At 36.4% G+C, this 21,206-nt stretch overlaps 2 protein-coding genes across 2 annotated transcripts in view; one reads left to right on the top strand and one right to left on the bottom strand.

The window, feature by feature from the left end:
- The window catches only part of yjefn3 (YjeF N-terminal domain containing 3), a 68,180-nt gene that overhangs the window by 39,135 nt on the left and 7,839 nt on the right, over positions 1-21,206 (top strand). The window contains exons 2-5 of the mRNA XM_065246157.2: positions 6,794-6,902; positions 18,361-18,471; positions 18,998-19,111; positions 19,245-19,395. Coding sequence (XP_065102229.1) covers positions 6,794-6,902; positions 18,361-18,471; positions 18,998-19,111; positions 19,245-19,395 — 485 coding nt within the window. The remainder of the gene's footprint in view (positions 1-6,793; positions 6,903-18,360; positions 18,472-18,997; positions 19,112-19,244; positions 19,396-21,206) is intronic.
- The window catches only part of LOC135728077 (Rieske domain-containing protein), a 63,424-nt gene that overhangs the window by 6,421 nt on the left and 35,797 nt on the right, over positions 1-21,206 (bottom strand). The window lies entirely within an intron of this gene.

Raw genomic sequence — 21,206 nt, forward strand, 5'->3', positions numbered from 1 at the left:
ATAGAACATGCAACAGCCCACCATCCTTTAGCTGCAGAACCATATAAAAAACGTTGCACAAATTGTAATCGAAAAGCAGCAATCCTGCTCTTCAAATGTATCAGTCCATGACCACCTTCTTCTTTTGGTAAAAACAGAACACTTTGAGGGACCCAATGTAGTTTGTACCAAAAAAAATTAACTAAAATCTCTTGAATTTTATCCACCGTTTTAACTGGGGGGTCTAAGACTGCCAACCTGTGCCAGAGACAAGATGCCACTAAATTATTCACAATTAGCGTCTTCCCTTTAAATGATAACTTTGGCGTTAACCATCTCCATTTATCAAGTTTATTTTTTATTTTTTCCTCAATCCCTTCCCAATTTTTCTGGCTGTATATTTCATCTCCTAAAAACACTCCTAAATATTTAAAACCTTCTTTCCCCCACCTTAAACCATCAGGAAGGTTTGGTATGTTTTTTACCCAATCTCCAATTAAAATGGCTTCACTCTTACTCCAGTTCACTTTCGCAGAAGATAAAACTTTAAAATCATCTAAAATTTTCATTAAAACATTTACATCATTTTGCCCTTTAACTAACACCACAACATCGTCAGCATAGGCAGATACTGAAATATTGGCATTACAAGCATGTAAATTCAATCCACAGATATTATCCCTCAATTTTTGCAACAGGGGTTCTATGGCTAGGGTATACAACATACCAGACAGGGAACAACCCTGTCTGACACCCCTGCGAACCTTGAAAGGAGAACACAAGCCACCGTTTATCTTAAGTACACTCTCAACGTCACCATATAAAACCTTCACTTTTTTAATAAAATCTTGGGATATCCCAAAAGCCTCCAAGGTTTTCCACAAATAAGAATGTTCAACTCGGTCAAACGCTTTCTCTTGATCCAATGAAATGAGACCAATATTCAAGTTCAGTAACTTAGAGACTTCAAAAATGTCTCTAATAAGTGTGATGTTGTCAAAGATGGATCTCTTTGGAACACAATATGTCTGGTCAGAATGCACTACCTGATCTATAACTTTAGCCAACCTATTTGCTAACGCTTTTGATAGCAGCTTATAGTCGGAGCACAAAAGTGAAACCGGGCGCCAATTTTTAACCTCCAACAGGTCTCCTTTTTTGGGGAGAAGAGTAATAATCGCCCTACGGCTACTAACAGGTAGACAGCCTGAGCTTAAACTATCATTAATTACCTCCAAGAGATCATCTCCTATATCAGACCAAAAAAACTTAAAGAATTCTATGGGAAGGCCGTCAATGCCCGGCACTCTTCCAACATTCATACCTTGAAGGGCAGTGTGTAATTCCTCCAACTTCAATTTACCTGAGAGCTCTGTATTGGCGCTCTCTGGCATTTGCGGGAGATTTTTAAAAAACACACTTTCAGAGTCACATTCGGAGTCTAATTCAGTCTTATACAAGTCTGTATAAAAATCACAGGCCCTAGCTCGTATATCTTTATGACAAGATAAAATCGCACCTTTCTCGGAGCGTAAAGCATGTAAAAAACGTTTTTGTCCATTTTTCTTTTCCAAGTTGAAAAAGTATTTGGATGGTGTATCCATGTACTCCATGTTTAAAAACCGAGAACGTACCAGAGCTCCTTTTGTTTTTAAATTTAAAAATTCTTCAAGTTGTGCTTTTTTATTTAAAATCAATTCTGTGCAATTTCGCATATTTGTGGTGTTTGCTATATTCTGTAAATGTAAAATTTCAGCCTCCAACAATTCCATTGATTTATTTAGTTCACTGGTGACGTTTTGAGTGTACTGCTGACACAATTGTTTTATCTGGATCTTGCCAAAATCCCACCATTGCTGTATGTTTTGAAACGAAGCTTTACAATTTTTAAAATCTTTCCAAAAAAAACTAAAAACATCTTTAAAATCCTTATTACACAACAAATTTGTATTAAAATGCCAGTAAACACTTTGTGGTTTAATCTGATTCAACAAGAAAGAAACTAAAACCATATGGTGATCAGAAAAACACACAGGTATTATAGTACAACTTTTATAAATACTCATTTGGTGCTTAAAACCATAAAAACGATCTAATCTAGCAAGGGACAGAGCATTGTCACGACTGTGAGCCCATGTATATTGCCTTTGTCCATCATGAAAATATCTCCAGATGTCACACAAATCATTGGCCTTTATCATCTTAGTGAGCCGCACTCGTGAAGGCATGTGAGGCTCAATATGATTTCTATCAATAATATTCTCTGTACAGTTAAAATCTCCTCCTAAAAATAAGTATTCATCTGTGCAACATTTTTGTAATGTGGAATTCAATGTTTCTAGAAAAACAATTCTTTCAATAACTGAAGTAGGAGCATAAATACAAATGAAAATGAAAACATAATCCTCAAAAACTGCTCTTAATTTTAAAAGTCTGCCTTTCACAATTTCATCAACCTGATACGAGATTGGACAGAAACTTTTGGAAAACAAAATACCCACACCCCCACTAAGTGAAGTATTATGACTAAGAACAGAAAGGCCTTCCCACTCTTGCATCCAATCAGAAGCATTTCTCAAGTCACTATGTGTTTCTTGAACAAAAAGGGCATCTAATCTTTTCTGCCTTACTATTTCAAATATTTCTGCCCTTTTCTTAGCATCTCTCGCTCCATTCACATTCAGGGTAGCGAAACATACTTCAGTCATTAAAAAAAATAAAAATAAAAATAAAAACGGAGTACAACCCATCATCATAAAAATTAAGATTTTTCAATACTCTCATTTAAATCTAGATCAAGTTTCCGGACTATTTTCTTTAATCTGTACACTTCTTTATTAGAGAAACAGCCTTCAGCCATGAAAGTCTTACTTTTGTCTACAAACTGCTCAATGTCTGGGAAATAATCATCCACCACGACTCCTCTTTTGTTCTTTGTGATTTTTAGAAACAATTTAATGTCCTCTATATCATAGTCACGCCTAGTAACTTCACTTTGTGACAAAACTACACTTGTGTCAGAGAGTTCACTATCACTTTCAGAATAAATCTGATCTACTGTGTCTTCAAACTCAAATTTCTTAGTCTGTCTGTTTCCATCACCTTTATCAGACGTTTTCCTTTTCAATGGTACTTTAAAAGTATTCTGTTCTGAACCACTTTCATTAGGCCCAAAAGCCATCTCTTGATTTGCCTCTTCATTTACATTTACATCATTTTTACCGCTTGACTCACCTTTGTCATCCTCGTTTTCACCTTTGTTAATAATCTCGATTTCCTCCTCCACTAAAAGAACATCCTCTGCAGGTTCGGCGCTTTGAACTTCACCGTGTATATTATCCTGGACCGCTGTTTGGTCCTCTCCGATTGAGGCTTCACCGGCCTCATCACTGTGTAACACAGCCAGCTCCGTGCCGTCAGCTGCACCGTCCGCGTCAGCTGGACGGTTTTCCGCCCCCAGATTGCTGGGGCATGCCCGGACCAAATGTCCAACATTTCCGCAGCCAAAGCACTTAATTTTGTCCGTGGTAACAAATACCACGTAGTTATAATCATCAACACGGAAGTTCAGCGCCAAGTCTAAATCAGCGTCGTTGTTTGTAATCATAAAGACTGAACGTCTAAATGAAACAATATGTTTTAGTAGAGGGGAAACACGGCCAATTGGGATTTTCTTAATCGAGGAGACTAATTTCCCGTGGCGAGACAGCGCTTCGGTTAAAACCGCATCGCTAATAAATGGTGGTACATTAGAGAGAGTGACTCGTTTGGACGGTAATGAAAGTGGTAAGACTGCGGTAAACAAACCCTCAATAACAATTCCTTTTTGAACGATCTCATTTGCCTTTTCAATTGAGCTCAAAAAAATAACAATAGCCCTATTCATTCTTGAGGCCGACAAAATATTATCGTACCCCACAACTTCTCCTACAGCCAAACAACAACTTTCTATGTTAACTGCAGAAGCCACTTTGACTCCATGGCGACGCGTGAGCAAGCTCAAAGCATGAGCTGCTGGAGTCGCCATGCCCCACGCTCACGCGGAAAAAAACACCCCCCCTAAAAATAAAACAACAAACAAAAAACCCCTCAAAAAAAAAAAAAAAATATATATATATATATATATAAATCAAACAGTAAAGTAAAAATAAAAAACAACAACAGAAAAGAAAAAACAAGTAAATCAACACGAGCCACACGCTCACGCCACACTCCGCTCCACTCGCTCCCAGCATGCACTCACAGAGACAGATAGAGAGAGAAAGACAGACACATATGAAGATAGATAGATAGATAGATAGATAGACAGACAGACAGACAGACAGACAGACAGACAGACAGACATAAATAGACAGATGGATATACAGGAAGATAGATAGAAAGATGGATAGACAGAATGATAGAGAGAGAAAGACAGACACATATGAAGATAGATAGACAGACAGACAGACCGATAGATAGACAGAACGTTAGAGACAGATAGAGAGAGAAAGACAGAGACAGATAGATAGATAGATAGATAGATAGATAGATAGATAGATAGATAGATAGATAGACATAAATAGACAGATGGATATACAGGAAGATAGATAGGCAGATGGATAGACCGAATGATAGAGACAGATAGAGAGAGAAAGACAGACACATATGAAGATAGATAGACAGACAGACAGACAGACAGACAGACAGACAGACATAAATAGACAGATGGATATACAGGAAGATAGATAGACAGATGGATAGACAGAATGATAGAGACAGATAGAGAGAGAAAGACAGACACATATGAAGATAGATAGATGGACAGACAGACAGACAGACCGATAGATAGACAGAACGTTAGAGACAGATAGAGAGAGAAAGACAGAGACAGACAGACAGACAGACAGACAGACAGACAGACAGACAGATAGATAGACAGACACATATATAGGAAGACAAATAAATAAATAGACAGATAGACAGATAGATAGATAGATAGATAGATAGATAGATAGATAGATAGATAGATAGACAGACACATATATAGGAAGACAAATAAATAAATAGACAGATGGATATGCAGGAATATAGATGGATGGATAGATAGATGGATGGATAGACAGACCGATAGATAGACAGAAAGACAGCAACGAGAGAGAGAGAGAGAGAGAGAGAGAGAGAGAGAGAGAGAGAGAGAGAGAGAGACATATATATAGGAAAACAAATAGACAGACAGACAGACAGATGGATACAGGAAGAGGCATGGATGGATAGATGGATGGATGGATAGACAGACCGATAGAGAGAAATAGAGACAGACAGACACATACAGTACTGTGCAAAAGTCTTAAGCCACCACCACCAGACTTGTTGTTTTAGAAGTTTTAATGTCCATCCATATTTATTTCCCAATCTATTTTTATTAAGATACAAACACAAAATACAGGACATTTTCAGAACTAAATGTCTTCTTTAGGCATCATCAGTGTTTAGTGCCAAGAGAGGTTACACTAAACACTGATGATGCCTAAAGAAGACATTTATCCATCTTGAGCGTTTTTGAGCAGAATGAAGTAAAAAGAGTAATTTCTTTAAAATTATAAATTAGGATTTCATTTAATTTAGGTTGAAGAGATCCTGCAGTTTCCTACTATTGCTCAAGTGGAAGGGGAGTTTACCCTAAAAACTTGACACATCAGTTTACATTTTTATACAGTTTTCAAGACTACATACACATTTCCTGTATTTTCTGGATGTATTATATTAAAGAGACTGAGAAACAATTATATATGATCACTATAACAACAAAAAACAACAAATCTAATTGTGGCATGGTGGACTAAGACTTTTTTATACAGTATTTTATATAGGAAGAAAAAATAGATATATAGACAAACAGATGGATAACAGGAAGATGGATGGATGGATGGTAGATAGACAGACAGGTAGAACGGGAGAATGTACAAAATGTTCTGTTGCTTCACAGAAATGTCCTCAGTAACAAACCCTGTCTGACAGTTGGGCTGCAGGATACGGACTCATTATTTTACTTTCTTCTAAAGCTCAGGTGAAAGAAACCAAGTGAGAGAGCCAAAGTAAAAAGATTTTATAAACTGAAAATTGCACAGTAAAGCCAAAAGCACCCCATCCAAACAGCTTAGAGGGCTCGATAATATATAATCATTTTATAAATAGCACTTCCTCTGCCTGAGGCAATAAGAGACAACAAAGGCAATATAATGCATCTGTTGTCTTGGAAACGCTGAGGAAAATGTCTCCGGGGGAAAATAATGAGTTGGAAAAGTCCTACAAGCTATTTAAAACGACCATAAAGCTTGCAGAACAACTAAACCCATCAAAAACAAATAACACAGCAAAGTCCTTAAAAAGAAGCTCAGCCAACATACAGAAAATAAATTATAACCATCCCCAACAGCAACATCATGTCCAAACTAACACCAGCAGGGGGCTCTGAAGTAACAACCAGAGCATCACCATCCCAGGTTATTAAAGACTCACCATGTCTAAGTTTTGAAACAACAGCCTGGATTTTATAGTTGTGCCTGCTCCCATAAACTGTAACTGTAAACTTGAATGTCGACTAAATGGGTATTAAGCACAGAGACGCATCGCCTGGTATGGATGGTATTTCCAATACAATGTGCTCAGAATACACACAGTAAATGTCAGACGATGTATTGAAGCCTTCGGTTTCCATGTAACCAAACCCACAGTTTCCAACCTGACACTTTTTAGTGTTGATGTTGAAACGCTAAGCATGATGTATTTATTGTTCCCGGCTGAATGCTAAGCTCTTATTTGTCTTTTATAGTAAAACGGAAGTGGCGACCATCGAGACGGAGCTCCTGAGAGACTATCGCTTCGGCCAGCAGCAGCTGATTGAAATATGGGGTCACGCCTGCGCCGTCGCCATTACAAAGGTTTGTCAAACAGCGAGATGCACTAGTGTGAAGTGCTGCTTAAATCCTGTTTTAATCCCATGTTTACTATGTGTGCATTACACGCCGTTAAATTTACAGCGAACAGCATCTGCGTGCATTTGCTGAACTTTCACCAATCCTCTTAGGAGACAGCGTCTGTTTAATGTGATGATGAAAACAGCTGGAAATCTTTGATCTCGATGTTTCTACAGAGGGATTTCCAGCATATAGCTTACAGCACTTTAGGTTATTATTATTAGTAGGGATTAGTAAGGCATTCGGTGCACAATTTTATATTAAACAGAATCCATTATATCTGTCAATCTGAAAAGGTTTTGTCTACTAAGGGAAAATAACATTAAAATTCTCCAGCAGATTGTTTATTAAAGAACCTGGCAGGGTTTTGAACCCAGAACTGCTTGTAGCAAAAGCAAGAGAATAACCGTTGGTCGAAATACAGGTTAGATTCAAAGGTTTGCACCTTATTTTACCTCTGCTTATAAATCCAAGTTCAATGCACTATAATTAAAGGTGTTGAAAGTGTCTCGCTTGTGGCCGGACTGTAGTCGGGCAGTCGCAGGGCTTACCAGGGTCCTCAGGGCGGCCTGAGGGTTCAGACAGAAGCCGAGCCAGAACTGAAGCGGGCCCAATCCAGACCACTGCGGTCACACAACAACGGCCTCTCCATCTGGATTCAATCAGGCTGACAGGCAGCACGGGGCTTCTTTTGACCTACCTGAGAGTCGGATTAAGTCTCAAATTGTTTCCTGATTTGGCTTGTGTAAATGTTCTTTCTCCGTTAAATGAGTTTTACACGCTGAACCTTGCACCTTTAAAAAAAATCAGTCACGAGCAGCCTCTACAGTTAGTATCGGCCACACCTTCCCATACCGAGACCTTGCGAGGTCGCCATATATTGCAACTAAAGAAAACACCTCGGTCAGTAGCTCAAAGACCACCATTACGTCAGCACATTTGTTGGTGGGGGGAGTATTGTCAGACGGTTTTACCGCTATGTGATTTCACAACCAAACCATCTACCCCAGTTTAGATGCCAAAAGCAGCGTCAACTGTCTACATTGGGGGGTGGGGATTTATATTTTAGGAAGTTTTTTATCCCATGAATGTGTTTTGAGTTAGGAATGTAGATTTATGTGACAGAAAACTCTGCACAATACTGTTTGTATCCCCACTGTATTTGGCATTTATATCTTAAGATTACATTCACGCATTTGGCAGATGCTTTTATCCAAAGCGAACTGCTGTGCATTAAATCTACTAGTCTCGTTTTTGTTCCCTGGGAATCGAACCTGACCTTTGGGCTGCTAACACAACAAAAATTTAACTAACAAAATAGTTTTATGCAGTTAGCTAAATTTGACCTCACTTTGGGACCACACAGAAATGTACCAAGGAGGATTAGGGCCATGCTAAAATAAAAAATAAAACCATCAAGATTAAAGTAATTATAATACTAGATTTAACTAGTAGTTTTTCGAGAAAACAGTAAAAATAATTTTTTTATAATACAATAATAAAGTCATTATATAACCGGAGTAAAGTCGTAAAATTTCAAAAATTTCAAAAAAGTCATAATATCATGAGAATAAAGTCGTAATATAATGAGAATATAGCTAATATATAGAGAGTCTTAATATTTTGAGAATAAAATTACTATATAACGAGAATAAAGCCATAAAATTTTGAGAATAAAGTTATTATGATGCAAGATTTAACTAGTAGTTTTTCGAGGAAAAAAAGTCAAAATAAACAAAATTTTGAGAATCACTATAAAACGAGAATAAAGTTGTAAAATTCGAGAATAAAGTCACTATATAACGAGAATAAAGTTGTAAAATTTGAGAATAAAGTCATTATAATGCGAGATTTCACTAGTAGTTTTTCGAGAAAAAAGTCAAATTAAACGAACATTTGAAATAAAGTCACTATATAACCAGAATAAAGTCGTAAAATCATGAAAATAAATTACTATATAACAAGATTAAAGTCGTAAAAGTTTGAGAATAAAGTCGTAATATAACGAGAATAAAGTCGTAATCTAATGAGACTAATGTCGTAATCTAACGAGAATAAAGTTGTAATCTAATGAGAATAAAGTCGTAATATAACAACAATAAAGTCATAATATAATGAGAATAAAGTCGTTTGGTAATGTGATCAAGCATTTAGATACCAAATTACATAACTGCCTTAGTAATAAAACAATATGAGGGAGATGCTCTCAGAAATGCAATTTGAAGGAATCTCCCTCATAAGGCAATATGGGGGAGATATTGCAAGCAAAATACGGTACACACCTTAATAAAACAGCATGCAACGAGCAGAATATTGTGATAAATAAAAGGTTTTGTTAATTGGGTAGGGTAAGGTATGCATTGACGTCACTTTTCCACCTGACCATGCGAGAGCTCGCCCGGTTGAGTGGCAAAACAGTTTAAATTAAATTTAGTTGGACCTGATAGCAGAGGTGGACAATACTTACATAAGTTACATTTTCCAATCATCTGTGCTTTGTTAGGATGTGTGTATTGGGAAAATTTTTACTTCACTAGATTCTAAAGCATAGAATCATACTGTGTATTCTTTAATATTGCATATTAAAATGTATTTAATACCTAATTACATAAAAATTGTATACTTTTACTTGAGTAAAAGTACGTTAATGTACTGAAATATTAATTGTAAAACTAACATGTGTATTTATGAAAAATTATGATAATATGCTTTGGAAAGTTTTCCAAAGAAAAACACGGATAAAATACAAATACTTGAAAAATACTTTTAAGTAGAAAGTAAAACCTCTGCTTGATAGTGACCCAACTTATCAACCCACCTGTGGTCTGTGGACGTTGGTATGAACGATCAATTTATTTCTCTTTTCGGAGTTTTTTGGCAGTCTGTAAAACGGTAGCTCCAATTTCTTGTTAATCTGTTAGTACAGTCTATCGCACAACAGCTTTTTGGCATTTAGATGCTTTTTCTCCATGTTTTCGCCGATGTCACGCTTTACTCAAATGCTGCGGCTCTGTCTTTTGCCACTCAGTGGGCGTAATCGCAGTCCCTCTCGCTGACGGAGACGTCATGTGCATTACCCGCCATACTCACATCGAGGCGCTCCATATTGAAACAAAGGTAATGGGTGTTAAGGGGAGCCTTAACAACGAGAGGGTGGCGGGAGTCTCGCTTTTGTTTTCTTTAGGAGCTCTTACGTGGAGAAAGTGTGCTAAGCAGACGCTCAGGACAATTAGTGTAACCTGTTTTATATTGTGCTGTGTATTTAATTTTGAAAGTAAGAATTGATTAAATTACATCCTGGTGTCTTGCTCTTGCTCTCTGTTGGTCTGGCCATAACAATATAAATGCAACGAGTACTATTACGTTTCAGACGTGTTCTCATGAAAGCAAGAATATGAAAGCTTTTTTCCTTGTAAAACCACGAAAGAAAACAGTGAATGTGGCTAAATGCATTTACACAGTGATATTAAAACAGCAAATTCAGCAAACACTATTAATAAAAACATTCTGTGTACAGGCAAGCAGAAGATCCTAGGATAAGAACACAAAAAGCTAAAGGGCACATTCATTTCCGTCAATGAAAACAAGCACATTCTGGGCTTTTCTGCTTGACCACATGTATATTAATAATATATTATAGTATGAAGTGAATTTAGTGTATTTATATCACTGTCTTAATCCATTATACAACGTTGGGAATATGCCTAAATTGAAAATATTCTGAAACAGATTCTGAGCGCATCTCCCTTATTTGCCTGTTTAATAAAAAGGCAGGTATGCGTTGTTGGTCATTTAGGATCTGCTTTGCTTGTTCACATCACTCCAAACACATTAATGTAAAAAATATGACATTATTACCAAAATATTATAACTTTATTCTTGCATATATTACGACTTTATTCTCGAAATTTTATGACTTTATTCTTGTTATATTACGACTTTATTCTTGAAATTTCAGAACTTTATTCTCATTATATATTGCCTTTATTCTTGAAATTGTATGACTTTATTCTCGTTATATATTAACATTATTGTCAAAATTTTACGACTTTATTCTCGTTATATTACGACTTTATTCTAGTTATATTACGACTTTATCCTCGAATTTTCACAACTTTATTCTCATTATATATTGCTTTTATTCTCAAAAATGTATGACTTTATTCTTGTTACGACTTTATTCTCGAAACTTCACAACTTTATTCTCATTATATATTGACTTTATTCTCGAAATTTCACAATTTTATTCTCGTTATATATTGACTTTATTCGCAAAATTGTATGACTTTATTCTCTATATATTATGACTTTATTCTTGAAACTTCACAACTTTATTCTCATTATATATTGACTTTATTCTTGAAATTTCACACCTTTATTCTCGTTATATATTGACTTTATTCGCAAAATTGTATGACTTTATTCTCGTTATATATTGACTTTATTCGTGAAATTTTATGACTTTATTCTCTAAATGTTATTTATTTTGACTTTTTTCTCGAAAACGACTAATTAAATCTCGCATTTTTATTACTTTAATCTCGAGAAGGTTTTATTTTTTATTTTAGCCTGGCCCTAATCCTCCTTGGTATAAATGCCTTCAGTTAAAACTGTACATTTATAAATCAATAAAATGTTTTCTTATAAATCTATAACTATAGTTTATGTCTAACTAGCAATGACTGTTCTTGTTGCGTAGTTGGTAGAGCATTGTGTTAGCAGTGCTAAGGTCATGGGTTTAATTCGCAGGTAACAAACATACTGATAAAATGTATATCTTGTAATGCACTGTAAGTCGTTTTGGATAAAAGCCTCTGCCAGATGCGGAATATATGAAAAATAAAGTAAAATGCCCCACCCATGGTTAATTTTCATTGGTGCAAATCCTGTTCCAATTATCTATTTTCCGATTGGCTGCGATTGTCTCACAAAGCAACGTGGTTTCGCGCTCGTCATGAACGGACAAATTGCTTGTCGTTGGAAACTTGGACGCATGTTTTATTCTCTATTTGATTTAATTTAATCACATGTACAAAGGTATGTCCCCATTGGGATAGCCAAGTAACTGGTACGTGAATGTGTGTTATGGGTAAAAAAAGGCATAAACTGCAATAGCAATTAGCTAAGATCCTCTAGAGAGCTCATTTGCTGGAAGCTTGGAAGCAAAATCTGGGGGTTCAGTGGCCCCGAACAGCAGCAGATGAGAGCCGCGGTCTCTAGAGTCCTGGCAGAAGTCAACACGATGGTGGATTCCAGCACAGCTGCAGCAAGCCTAAAATGAACAATACATCCTCTGGCTACCTTTCCCAAGAACACTATTCCATGTCATTTTCCAGTAAGGGAAAAGGAGAAACAGAGAAGGTAGACTGAAAGAAACAGATATCCAGTTTATTATTTTGTCTGGTCGCACGCTCACATGACTGCCGTGTGCGAATTGATTGTCCATATCACCACCTTCACTGGAATTATTCCTGAAAACTTGACCCCCTTAAAGGGAAGGCTGACCTAAAATGTTTAATTGCTTCGGTTTTCTCACTCTCTTATTGTTTTAAAACCCATAGGATTTTCTTTTAAACAAAACAGTGACGTTACTCTGTATGCTATTAACAGACAGGCTCAGCTCCCATTCACTTTCACTGAATGGAAATAAAAAGCACTGCAAATATTCTTCAAAATTTCGAGTCATGGTTTGGAACGTTTTGGTGTGAAAGTAATGCCAGAATTAATTTTCTGTGAACTACTTTTAAGATGAGTTCTAACTGTGTGTTTGCCACGATTTGACTGTCTGAGACAATTTTTGGGGATTGTTGAAGATTTATTTTATGGTCATGCCGAATTGGCTGTCATGTATCCTTTAGAGAGACATGCTCACCAGTGGTTCATTAAGTCCTTCAAGAGCAAATCTTGGCCTTCTTACGGTGTCAGGATTTTAGTAAAACATTACATCGATGTCAATGATGTCCATTTAATAAAGAACAGATCCATCAAATTTAGCTCAATTTTGAACCCTGGCTTGCTTGAGTTGGTGTGGTCAAAGTCCCTTTATGGAAACTTTCCAAACTCTGCAGCCATATTTGCAACGGGTTAGGCAAAAGACAATATGTTTAAAATAACTTTCTAATGTCACAAACAATATATAGAACCTTATATAATACCTTTTTAAAGAATTAAACCTCAAAATGTACCAAAATGTGACATCAAATGTATCATAATGTTGGTTTATTAAGCTCAAATTGCACTAAAACACTTTCTTCAAGGGTGCTTTAGCTACTGTATATGCACAAAGACAAATTGCTTTATTCAAAATGAATCGTTTTATCTAAGAAAAATTGCTATATCTAAGACAAATTACTATAGATGGTTTCATTGGATGCACGTGCGTTATCGCGTACGCATCTGGGTGGAACTTTTCTATATCTAAGACGAATAGCTATATCTTAAGCCCGGTGCACACTGTGATATTTCAGCCAGGATTTAGCTGTCTGGGACAAATTTTGAAATCCTAAACGATTTCTGGAATCCCAGGCTAAAATCTGCCATCTTTGATTGCTAGTTTGACATGTTCACAGACAGCCGATTAATGACCGTTGCGATCAAAATTATCCTCCGACAAAATTCTGGCAGTGTCAGAAATTTTGAGATACAATCCTGCTTTGTGACATCTCCCTACGACAACCGGCAGCTCAATAACCAATAGAAGCACAGAACCCAATGACGCAATTAGTGCGGCGACAACAACAAATCAACGCAGACAAATGTAAAAAAAGAACCAGGTAGGCTGTACAGCAGGAGGAGAAACTTGTGGAGTTATGGAAACAATAAAGAGTGTTTGTACAACGTCATCGCCACTGTACCATGATATGATAAAAATGAAGCAGCCTGGAGAGAAATCGCGCTGGAAATTCAAATGCCAGGTACTCGTCTCCTTTTTTTTTCTTCTTTTTATGCTCGAGACAAGTTATGATTAAAATGAACAGTAGATGTTGTTTCAGTTTGTTAGCCTTCGCTTCAGCATGTGTTTTCCCAGCCGTCGTCAATCGATGACGTAAAACTGCGGATGCGTTTGTTTGCGTGCGTCCGATTTTTAAAAGTCTTTAAACTCGTACAGTCTGACATTGATGGAAACTGAGATCATACAGTGTGACATGGACTTTACTACGATATTGATCGCACAGTGTGGCAAGCAACAATCCTAAAGGACTTTTTAAAATCGCACAGTGTATACCGGGCTTTAGACGAATAGCTTTATCTAAGACTAATCATTTTATCTAACACGAATTGCTATATCTGAGATGCACCTGATTTTTTTCCCAATTGGTTCGTTCCGAACCGGTTTTCGGTTCAACCCAAAAATTAAAGTGTCTATCTTGTCATTAAACATTAAAAAAAGGCTACATTATGTAAGCGGCATAACTGTAATTCTGACATGCCTACATTTGTTGAGTGCACTTAAACATGCACACAGACGGAGGACGAATTCCAAACGGCGCTTCGTGAAGAAGATGCAGCATAAACAGTCGCTCCACACAAAGTATGAGACACAGTAGCTCTCTCAAGTTTATACATCAAGAGTTCTGATCTTTAAAGGGCATATAGATAATCACGTTTGATTGGAGTTGGACCGGTGAGCCCGATGAGACAACGACGACCGGAAGTGAACTTCGAGTATTGCACAGAAATCTTGTAAAATAACCGGTTACCATTATTTTAAATAAACGATTCTGTTCCGGAACATCTATTTTATAAAGTTTCTGGTTTTGTTTCTGTTCCTTGCAAAACATCAAAAGTTTCTGGTTTTAGTTTTCGTTCCATGAACTGGTTCAAAGCCTTGCTGAGATGTATCGTTATTTGAGACAAATAGCTTCATCTAAGACAAAACGCTATATCTAATACGAAATGCTATATCTAAGATGAATCGCTATATCTTAGACTAAATCGCTATCTGAAACTAATCGCTATATCTGAAATGAATCGCTATATCTTAAACGAATCGCTATATCTAATATGAAATGCTATATCTAAGATGAATCGCTATATCTTAGACGAATCGCTATATCTGAAACTAATCGCTATTTATGAAATGAATCGCTATATCTGAAACGAATCGCTATATCTAAGACGAATCGCTATATCTTAGACGAATCGCTATCTCTGAAACTAATCGCTATATCTAAAACGAATCGCTATATCTAAGACGAATCGCTATATTTGAGACGAATCGCTATATTTGAGACAAATCACTTTATCTGAGATGAATCACTTTATCTAAGAGGAATTGCTGCCTATAAGACAAATGTTCTCATCTAAGACAAATGTCTTTATACGCTTTAACGCTTTTTCTGAGACGATTTGTTGTATCTAAGTTAAATCACTTAATCTAACATGAATCTTTTGATCTAAGACAAATCGCTTTTTCTAAAACAAATCCCTTTATCTAAGTTGAATCGCTTTATCTAAGACGAATCGTGATATCTAAGATGAACCGCTATATCTAAGATAATTCGCTTTATCTAAGATGAATCGCTATATCTAAGATGAATGGCTTTATCTAAGATGAATCGCTTTATCTGAGACGAATCGCTTTATCTAATATGAATCGCTATATCTTAGAGGAAATGCTATATCTGAGACGAATCACTTTTTCTAAGATGACTCTCTTTATCTAAGACGAATTGCTGCCTCTAAGACAAATCCCTTCATCTAAGACCAATCCTTTTATATAAGATGAATCGCTTTATCTAAGACGAATCGCTATGTCTTAGACGAATCGCTTTATCTAATATGAATCGCTATATCTTAGAGGAAATGCTATATCTGAGACGAATCACTTTTTCTAAGATGACTCTCTTTATCTAAGACGAATTGCTGCCTCTAAGACAAATCCCTTCATCTAAGACCAATCCTTTTATATAAGATGAATCGCTTTATCTAAGACGAATCGCTATGTCTTAGACGAATCGCTTTATTTAAGACGAATCACTTTCTCTAAGACGAATCGCTATGTCTTAAACTAATCGCTTTGTCTTAGACAAATCGCTTTGTCTTAGACGAATCGCTATGTCTTGGACGAATTGCTTTATATAAGATGAATTGCTATATTCAAGACAAATCACTTTATCTAAGACGAAATGCTTTATCTAAGACGAATCGCTATGTCTTAGACGAATCGCTTTGTCTTAGACGAATTGCTATGTCTTAGACGAATTGCTTTATCTAAGACAAATTGCTATATTCAAGACAAATCGCTTTATCTAAGACAAATCTCTTTATCATCTAAGACAAATCGCTATGTCTTAGACGAATCGCTTTGTCTTAGAAGAATTGCTATGTCTAAGACAAATCCCTTTACGAATCGCTATGTCTTAGACAAATCACTTTGTCTTAGACAAATCGCTTTATCTAAGACGAATTGCTATATTCAAGACAAATCGCTTTATCTAAGACAAATCGCTTTATCTAAGACGAATCGCTTTATCTGAGACGAATCGCCATATCTAAGACGAATCGCTATATTCAAGAAAAATCGCATAATCTGAGACAAATTGCTTTATCTGAGACAAAACGTTTTGTTTAAGACAAAACGTTTTGTTTAAGACAAATCGCTTTATCTAAGATGAATTTCTTTATCTGAGATGAATCGCCATATCTAAGACGAATTGCTATATTCAAGACAAATTGCTTTATCTAAGACAAATCGCTTTATCTAAGATGAATCGCTATGTCTTAGACGAATTGCTATGTCTAAGACGAAGCGCTTTATCTAAGACGAATCGCTATGTCTTAGACTAATTGCTATGTCTTAGACGAATCGCTATGTCTTAGACGAATCGCTTTATCAAAGACGAATCGCTATATTCAAGACAAATCGCTTTATCTGAGACAAATCGCTTTATCTAAGACGAATTGCCATATCTAAGACGAATCGCTATATTCAAGATGAATCGCTTAATCTGAGACAAATCGCTTTATCTGAGAAAACGTATTGTTTAAGACAAAACATTTTGTTTAAGACAAATCGCTTTATCTAAGACGAATTGCCATATCTAAGACGAATCGCTATATTCAAGATGAATCGCTTAATCTGAGACAAATCGCTTTATCTGAGAAAACGTATTGTTTAAGACAAAACATTTTGTTTAAGACAAATCGCTTTATCTAAGACGAATTGCTTTATCTGAGACGAATAGCTTTATCTAAGACCAATCGCTATATCTAAGATTAATCATTTTATCTAAGACAAATCACTTTATCTAAGACCAATAGCTTTATCATACAAATCGCTATATCTAAGGCAAATCACTATATCTAAGGCGAATCGCTATATCTAAGATTAATAATTGTATCTAAGACAAATCGCTTTTCCAAAAAATCCCTTTATCTAAGTCGAATCACTTTATCTAAGATCAATCGTTTTACTGTTTTTCATCACTACTGTAAGTCGTTTTGGAATAAAGTGTCTGCTAAATACCTCAATGTAAATGTAAATACGCCATAGAGTCATTCGTCTTTAACGATTGGCTCTGTTTACTGGAAGGCGGGACTTCCTTCACTTGAGAGTCATTTCTAATGCTTCTGCTAATGTAGTTAAGTTAGTAGCATCTCTTTGACTGTTTACTAGTTATTTACCGTACACAAATTGTCCATTATAATCAACATGACTCACGCACTGCAGTTGATTACAACGCTAGAGTTCTAGCTTCGCTTCACATCACTAGCTTGCAACGTTAGCTACAACGAAGCATGTGCCAGGTTTAAGGCAAAAAAGGAAAATACACCCAAATCTGTACTGTGACAGATGGACATAGACGCTAATTTTCCAGACTCGAACATGAATTACACTCTTGTTTTACCAGCTCGGTGACTAAAAGACAACCAGCGGTAATAATGTAATCTCAACTCATCAGCTCGCTAATGGAACATCCATGTCAGCTTAATAATCTCTCGAGATCCATTAGTATTCCGCTTCCCCTCCGTCTCGGAAGTCTGCAATTACACCCACGCTCACAGCTGATTTGGAAGTAATTCCTGGTTGTGCCACCGTCCATATTTCAGCAACAGTTAATTGGATGTGAATATAGCACACTGTCGTGTTTATTTCATTAGTCTATAGAGGAGAAGTAACCAACGGTTATGGTTAGATTTAAGTTATTATTATATGCGAGTTGTTTGAAATGTGGGTGAGTAGTAATGGCCTCCATTGGAAAATCTGAACAACCGTTGGCCTACTTTAGAAACCTGACAGAAAGTGTGTTATTTAAAGACTGTATCCCGCAGTGATGTCTGCACGGCTGTGCAACAGTTGTGGCGATGATCATTAGAGAGGTCCAAACACATATAGATCCTCTGACAACTATGAATGGCTTGGACTGAAAAAAAAATGCCTCTCACCAATTTACTCCTCTTTCTCTGTCCCTGTGCACAGGCATTTCCCTTGAGCTCCTTAAGTAAAAAGCAGCCCACCCTGCTGGTTGTTTGTGGCCCTGAGCAGAACGGCTCCATCGGTCTGGTGTGTGCCCGCCATCTGCGCATATTTGTAAGTACAGAGCATGTGCAGGGAACGGCTCAATGAGGTTGGAGGGTGGTTAATGTAGCTGTGGTAAACATTAGCTGCTTGTTGAAGTGTTTAAAGTTAGCATGAATACAAAATGGACCCCATTTACTTCCAGACTATAGGTTATGCCTAAATAAAGATAATTTTTTATAGGATGATTTTAAAATCATACACGAATTCCTTCGAATAGTCTTCCGAAATAAAACTATTGAGTGATGAGCTCAGATTTTTCAGTATCTCACAATATGTCCACACAGGGCCTAAATATCGTCCCTAAATATAAATCAGCTGTCTGGTTTATGCACGGCAGCCACATAATACATTTCCAACCATGTCTGTCTGTTTCTTTCATTCAGTTTTTTTATCGCGGTGCCTTGAGGGTCTTTACACACAGCTCATTGAAACAGAAGAATAATCAAACAATTCCTGTAAAAATTTCCTCATAAATTTCCGTCCCCGTGCACGTTATGAATACCAACGCTGTTTTCTTCTTTTCTCTCACGCATAGGAATACGAGCCCACTATTTTCTATCCCAAACGTTCACCTCAGATTTTACACCAGGATTTCACCGTTCAGTGCGAAAAAATGGACATCCCGTTCCTTTCCTATCTTCCGACAGAGGTGGGTATTTCAAAAAGGAGAGGCAAATCGGAAATGACAAAAGATTTAGTCCGCTGGCAGACATGTCATTATGATGCTTATTGGTTTTGACGTCTGCCCATCCTATCTGACACCCGTTTGATCCGCTGACCAGGTCCAACTGTTAAACGATGCTTACAATCTTGTGATCGACGCCATCTTGGGACCAGAAGCGGACCACAACGACGTAAAAGAGCCATATGCTGGGATGTTGGTGACTTTGAAACAGGTCAAAATACCCATTGTTAGTGTGGACATGCCTTCAGGTATTTTCACTTGGTCATTTCTGTTTATTTCTCCACTTGGGTTTATATAAGCAAAATTGTAGGGCTGCAACAACTAATCGAATAGTCGATAATATTAAAAAATGATAATAGCATTCATCGAACGTCAATATTGATCAATTTGGTCTGGGACGTCTTGCAACAGCGCAAGCTCTGCAAAAAAGCACATCTGCACCAATTAAAGGGATACTCATGTCGTTCCAAACTCGTAAGACCTCCGTTCATCTTCGTAACACAGTTTAAGATATTTTAGATTTAGTCCGAGAGCTTGTTTAACCCTTCATCAAAAATCTACATACGATATACTGTCAATGTCCAAAAAGTAATAAAAACATCATCGAAGTAGTCCATGTGACATCAGTGGGTCAGTTAGAATGTGTAGAAGCATCGAAAATACATTTTGGTCCAAAAATAACAAAAATTACGACTTTATTCAGCATTGTCTTCTCTTTCGCGTCTGTCGTGAAGCCAATGCGCGAAACTAAAGACACGTGACTGCAGTGATGTGGATGACGTACGTCACAGCTGACATTTTATCTTATGCGTGCCAGCTGTTTTTTGGGGGGGGTTTTGCGCCCAAGCGTCGTTTACAGTCTGAGGGAGACGCCAGGTGTAAGTTTGAAACTTCACTAAACACGTCTGAGGATAACACGTCAGCTGCGTCATGTGACTTTAGTCTCGCGCATGGGCTTCACAACAGACGCGTAAGAGAAGACAATACTGAATAAAGTTGTATTTTTTTTATTTTTGGACCAAAATTTATTTTTGATGCTTCAACACATTCTAACTTAACCATCTTTTTTACTTAACTATCAAACTATCTTCGTCTTGTTTGAAGTACAAATTTCTATATTACATTTTTAAATGAAGATGTATTTTCTTGATGAGCAAAATTACCTAAAAAATAAGTCTAGCTTTTAGACAAAAAATATAAAATGTAAGTAACTTTTTTCTTAAACACTTAATTCAAGAAAAATTTAAGAAAAATACAAAAATACTACGCAAGTAATTTTGATTTGCAGTGCATACAGTGCAAGCTGTCTTGTTTATACACTGCAAAAAAAAAAATTTCAAGAAAAAATTTTCTTAGTATTTTTGTCTTGTTTTCAGTAAAAAAAAATTAAAATTCTTAAATTAAGATGCTTATTCTTGATGAGCAAAACAACCCAAGAAAATAAGTCTAATTTTGAGACCAAATGTCAGATTTTTTTGCTTGTTTAATGCACAAAATCACTTACATTTTATATTTTTTGTCTAAAAACTTTATTTTCTTAGGTCATTTTGCTCATCAAGAAATCTTTATTTAAGAATTTTAAGATATTTGTACAGAAAGCAAGACAGAAATACAAAGTAAGAAATCATTTTCACCAGACTTGAACTTTGGTATGCAGCAAAATGTAAAATATTTTCACACAAGCTTGCATGACGCATTTGCATGCATGCGTCTGAATTGAAGTCAATTGCTTAAAAAGTGTAATGTCACAACCCTTTTACATAACGACATGAGACACTGGCAGAGGCAAAAGGGCATTTTGTTTAAAATTAAATGTAATTTCTTCATTTAATATAATTGACTTTGTTTGGAGCAGATGCACCTGACTTTATAACTATGCAGCTTTTTGTTGTTGCGATAGGGCAGTGGGCAAGTGTCGTCTTAGACCAAACTAATCAATAATGATGTTCGCTAATTTCATTATCAAATATTATCGACCATTCAATTAAAAACTTAGTTTCATGAGCACAGTCCCAGCCTTTTTTACATTAGCTACACTCAACTGAAAGGTTCAATAAAG

The sequence above is a fragment of the Paramisgurnus dabryanus genome, chromosome 24, assembly GCF_030506205.2.
Source record: "Paramisgurnus dabryanus chromosome 24, PD_genome_1.1, whole genome shotgun sequence".
NCBI classification, from domain to species: Eukaryota; Metazoa; Chordata; class Actinopteri; order Cypriniformes; family Cobitidae; genus Paramisgurnus; species Paramisgurnus dabryanus.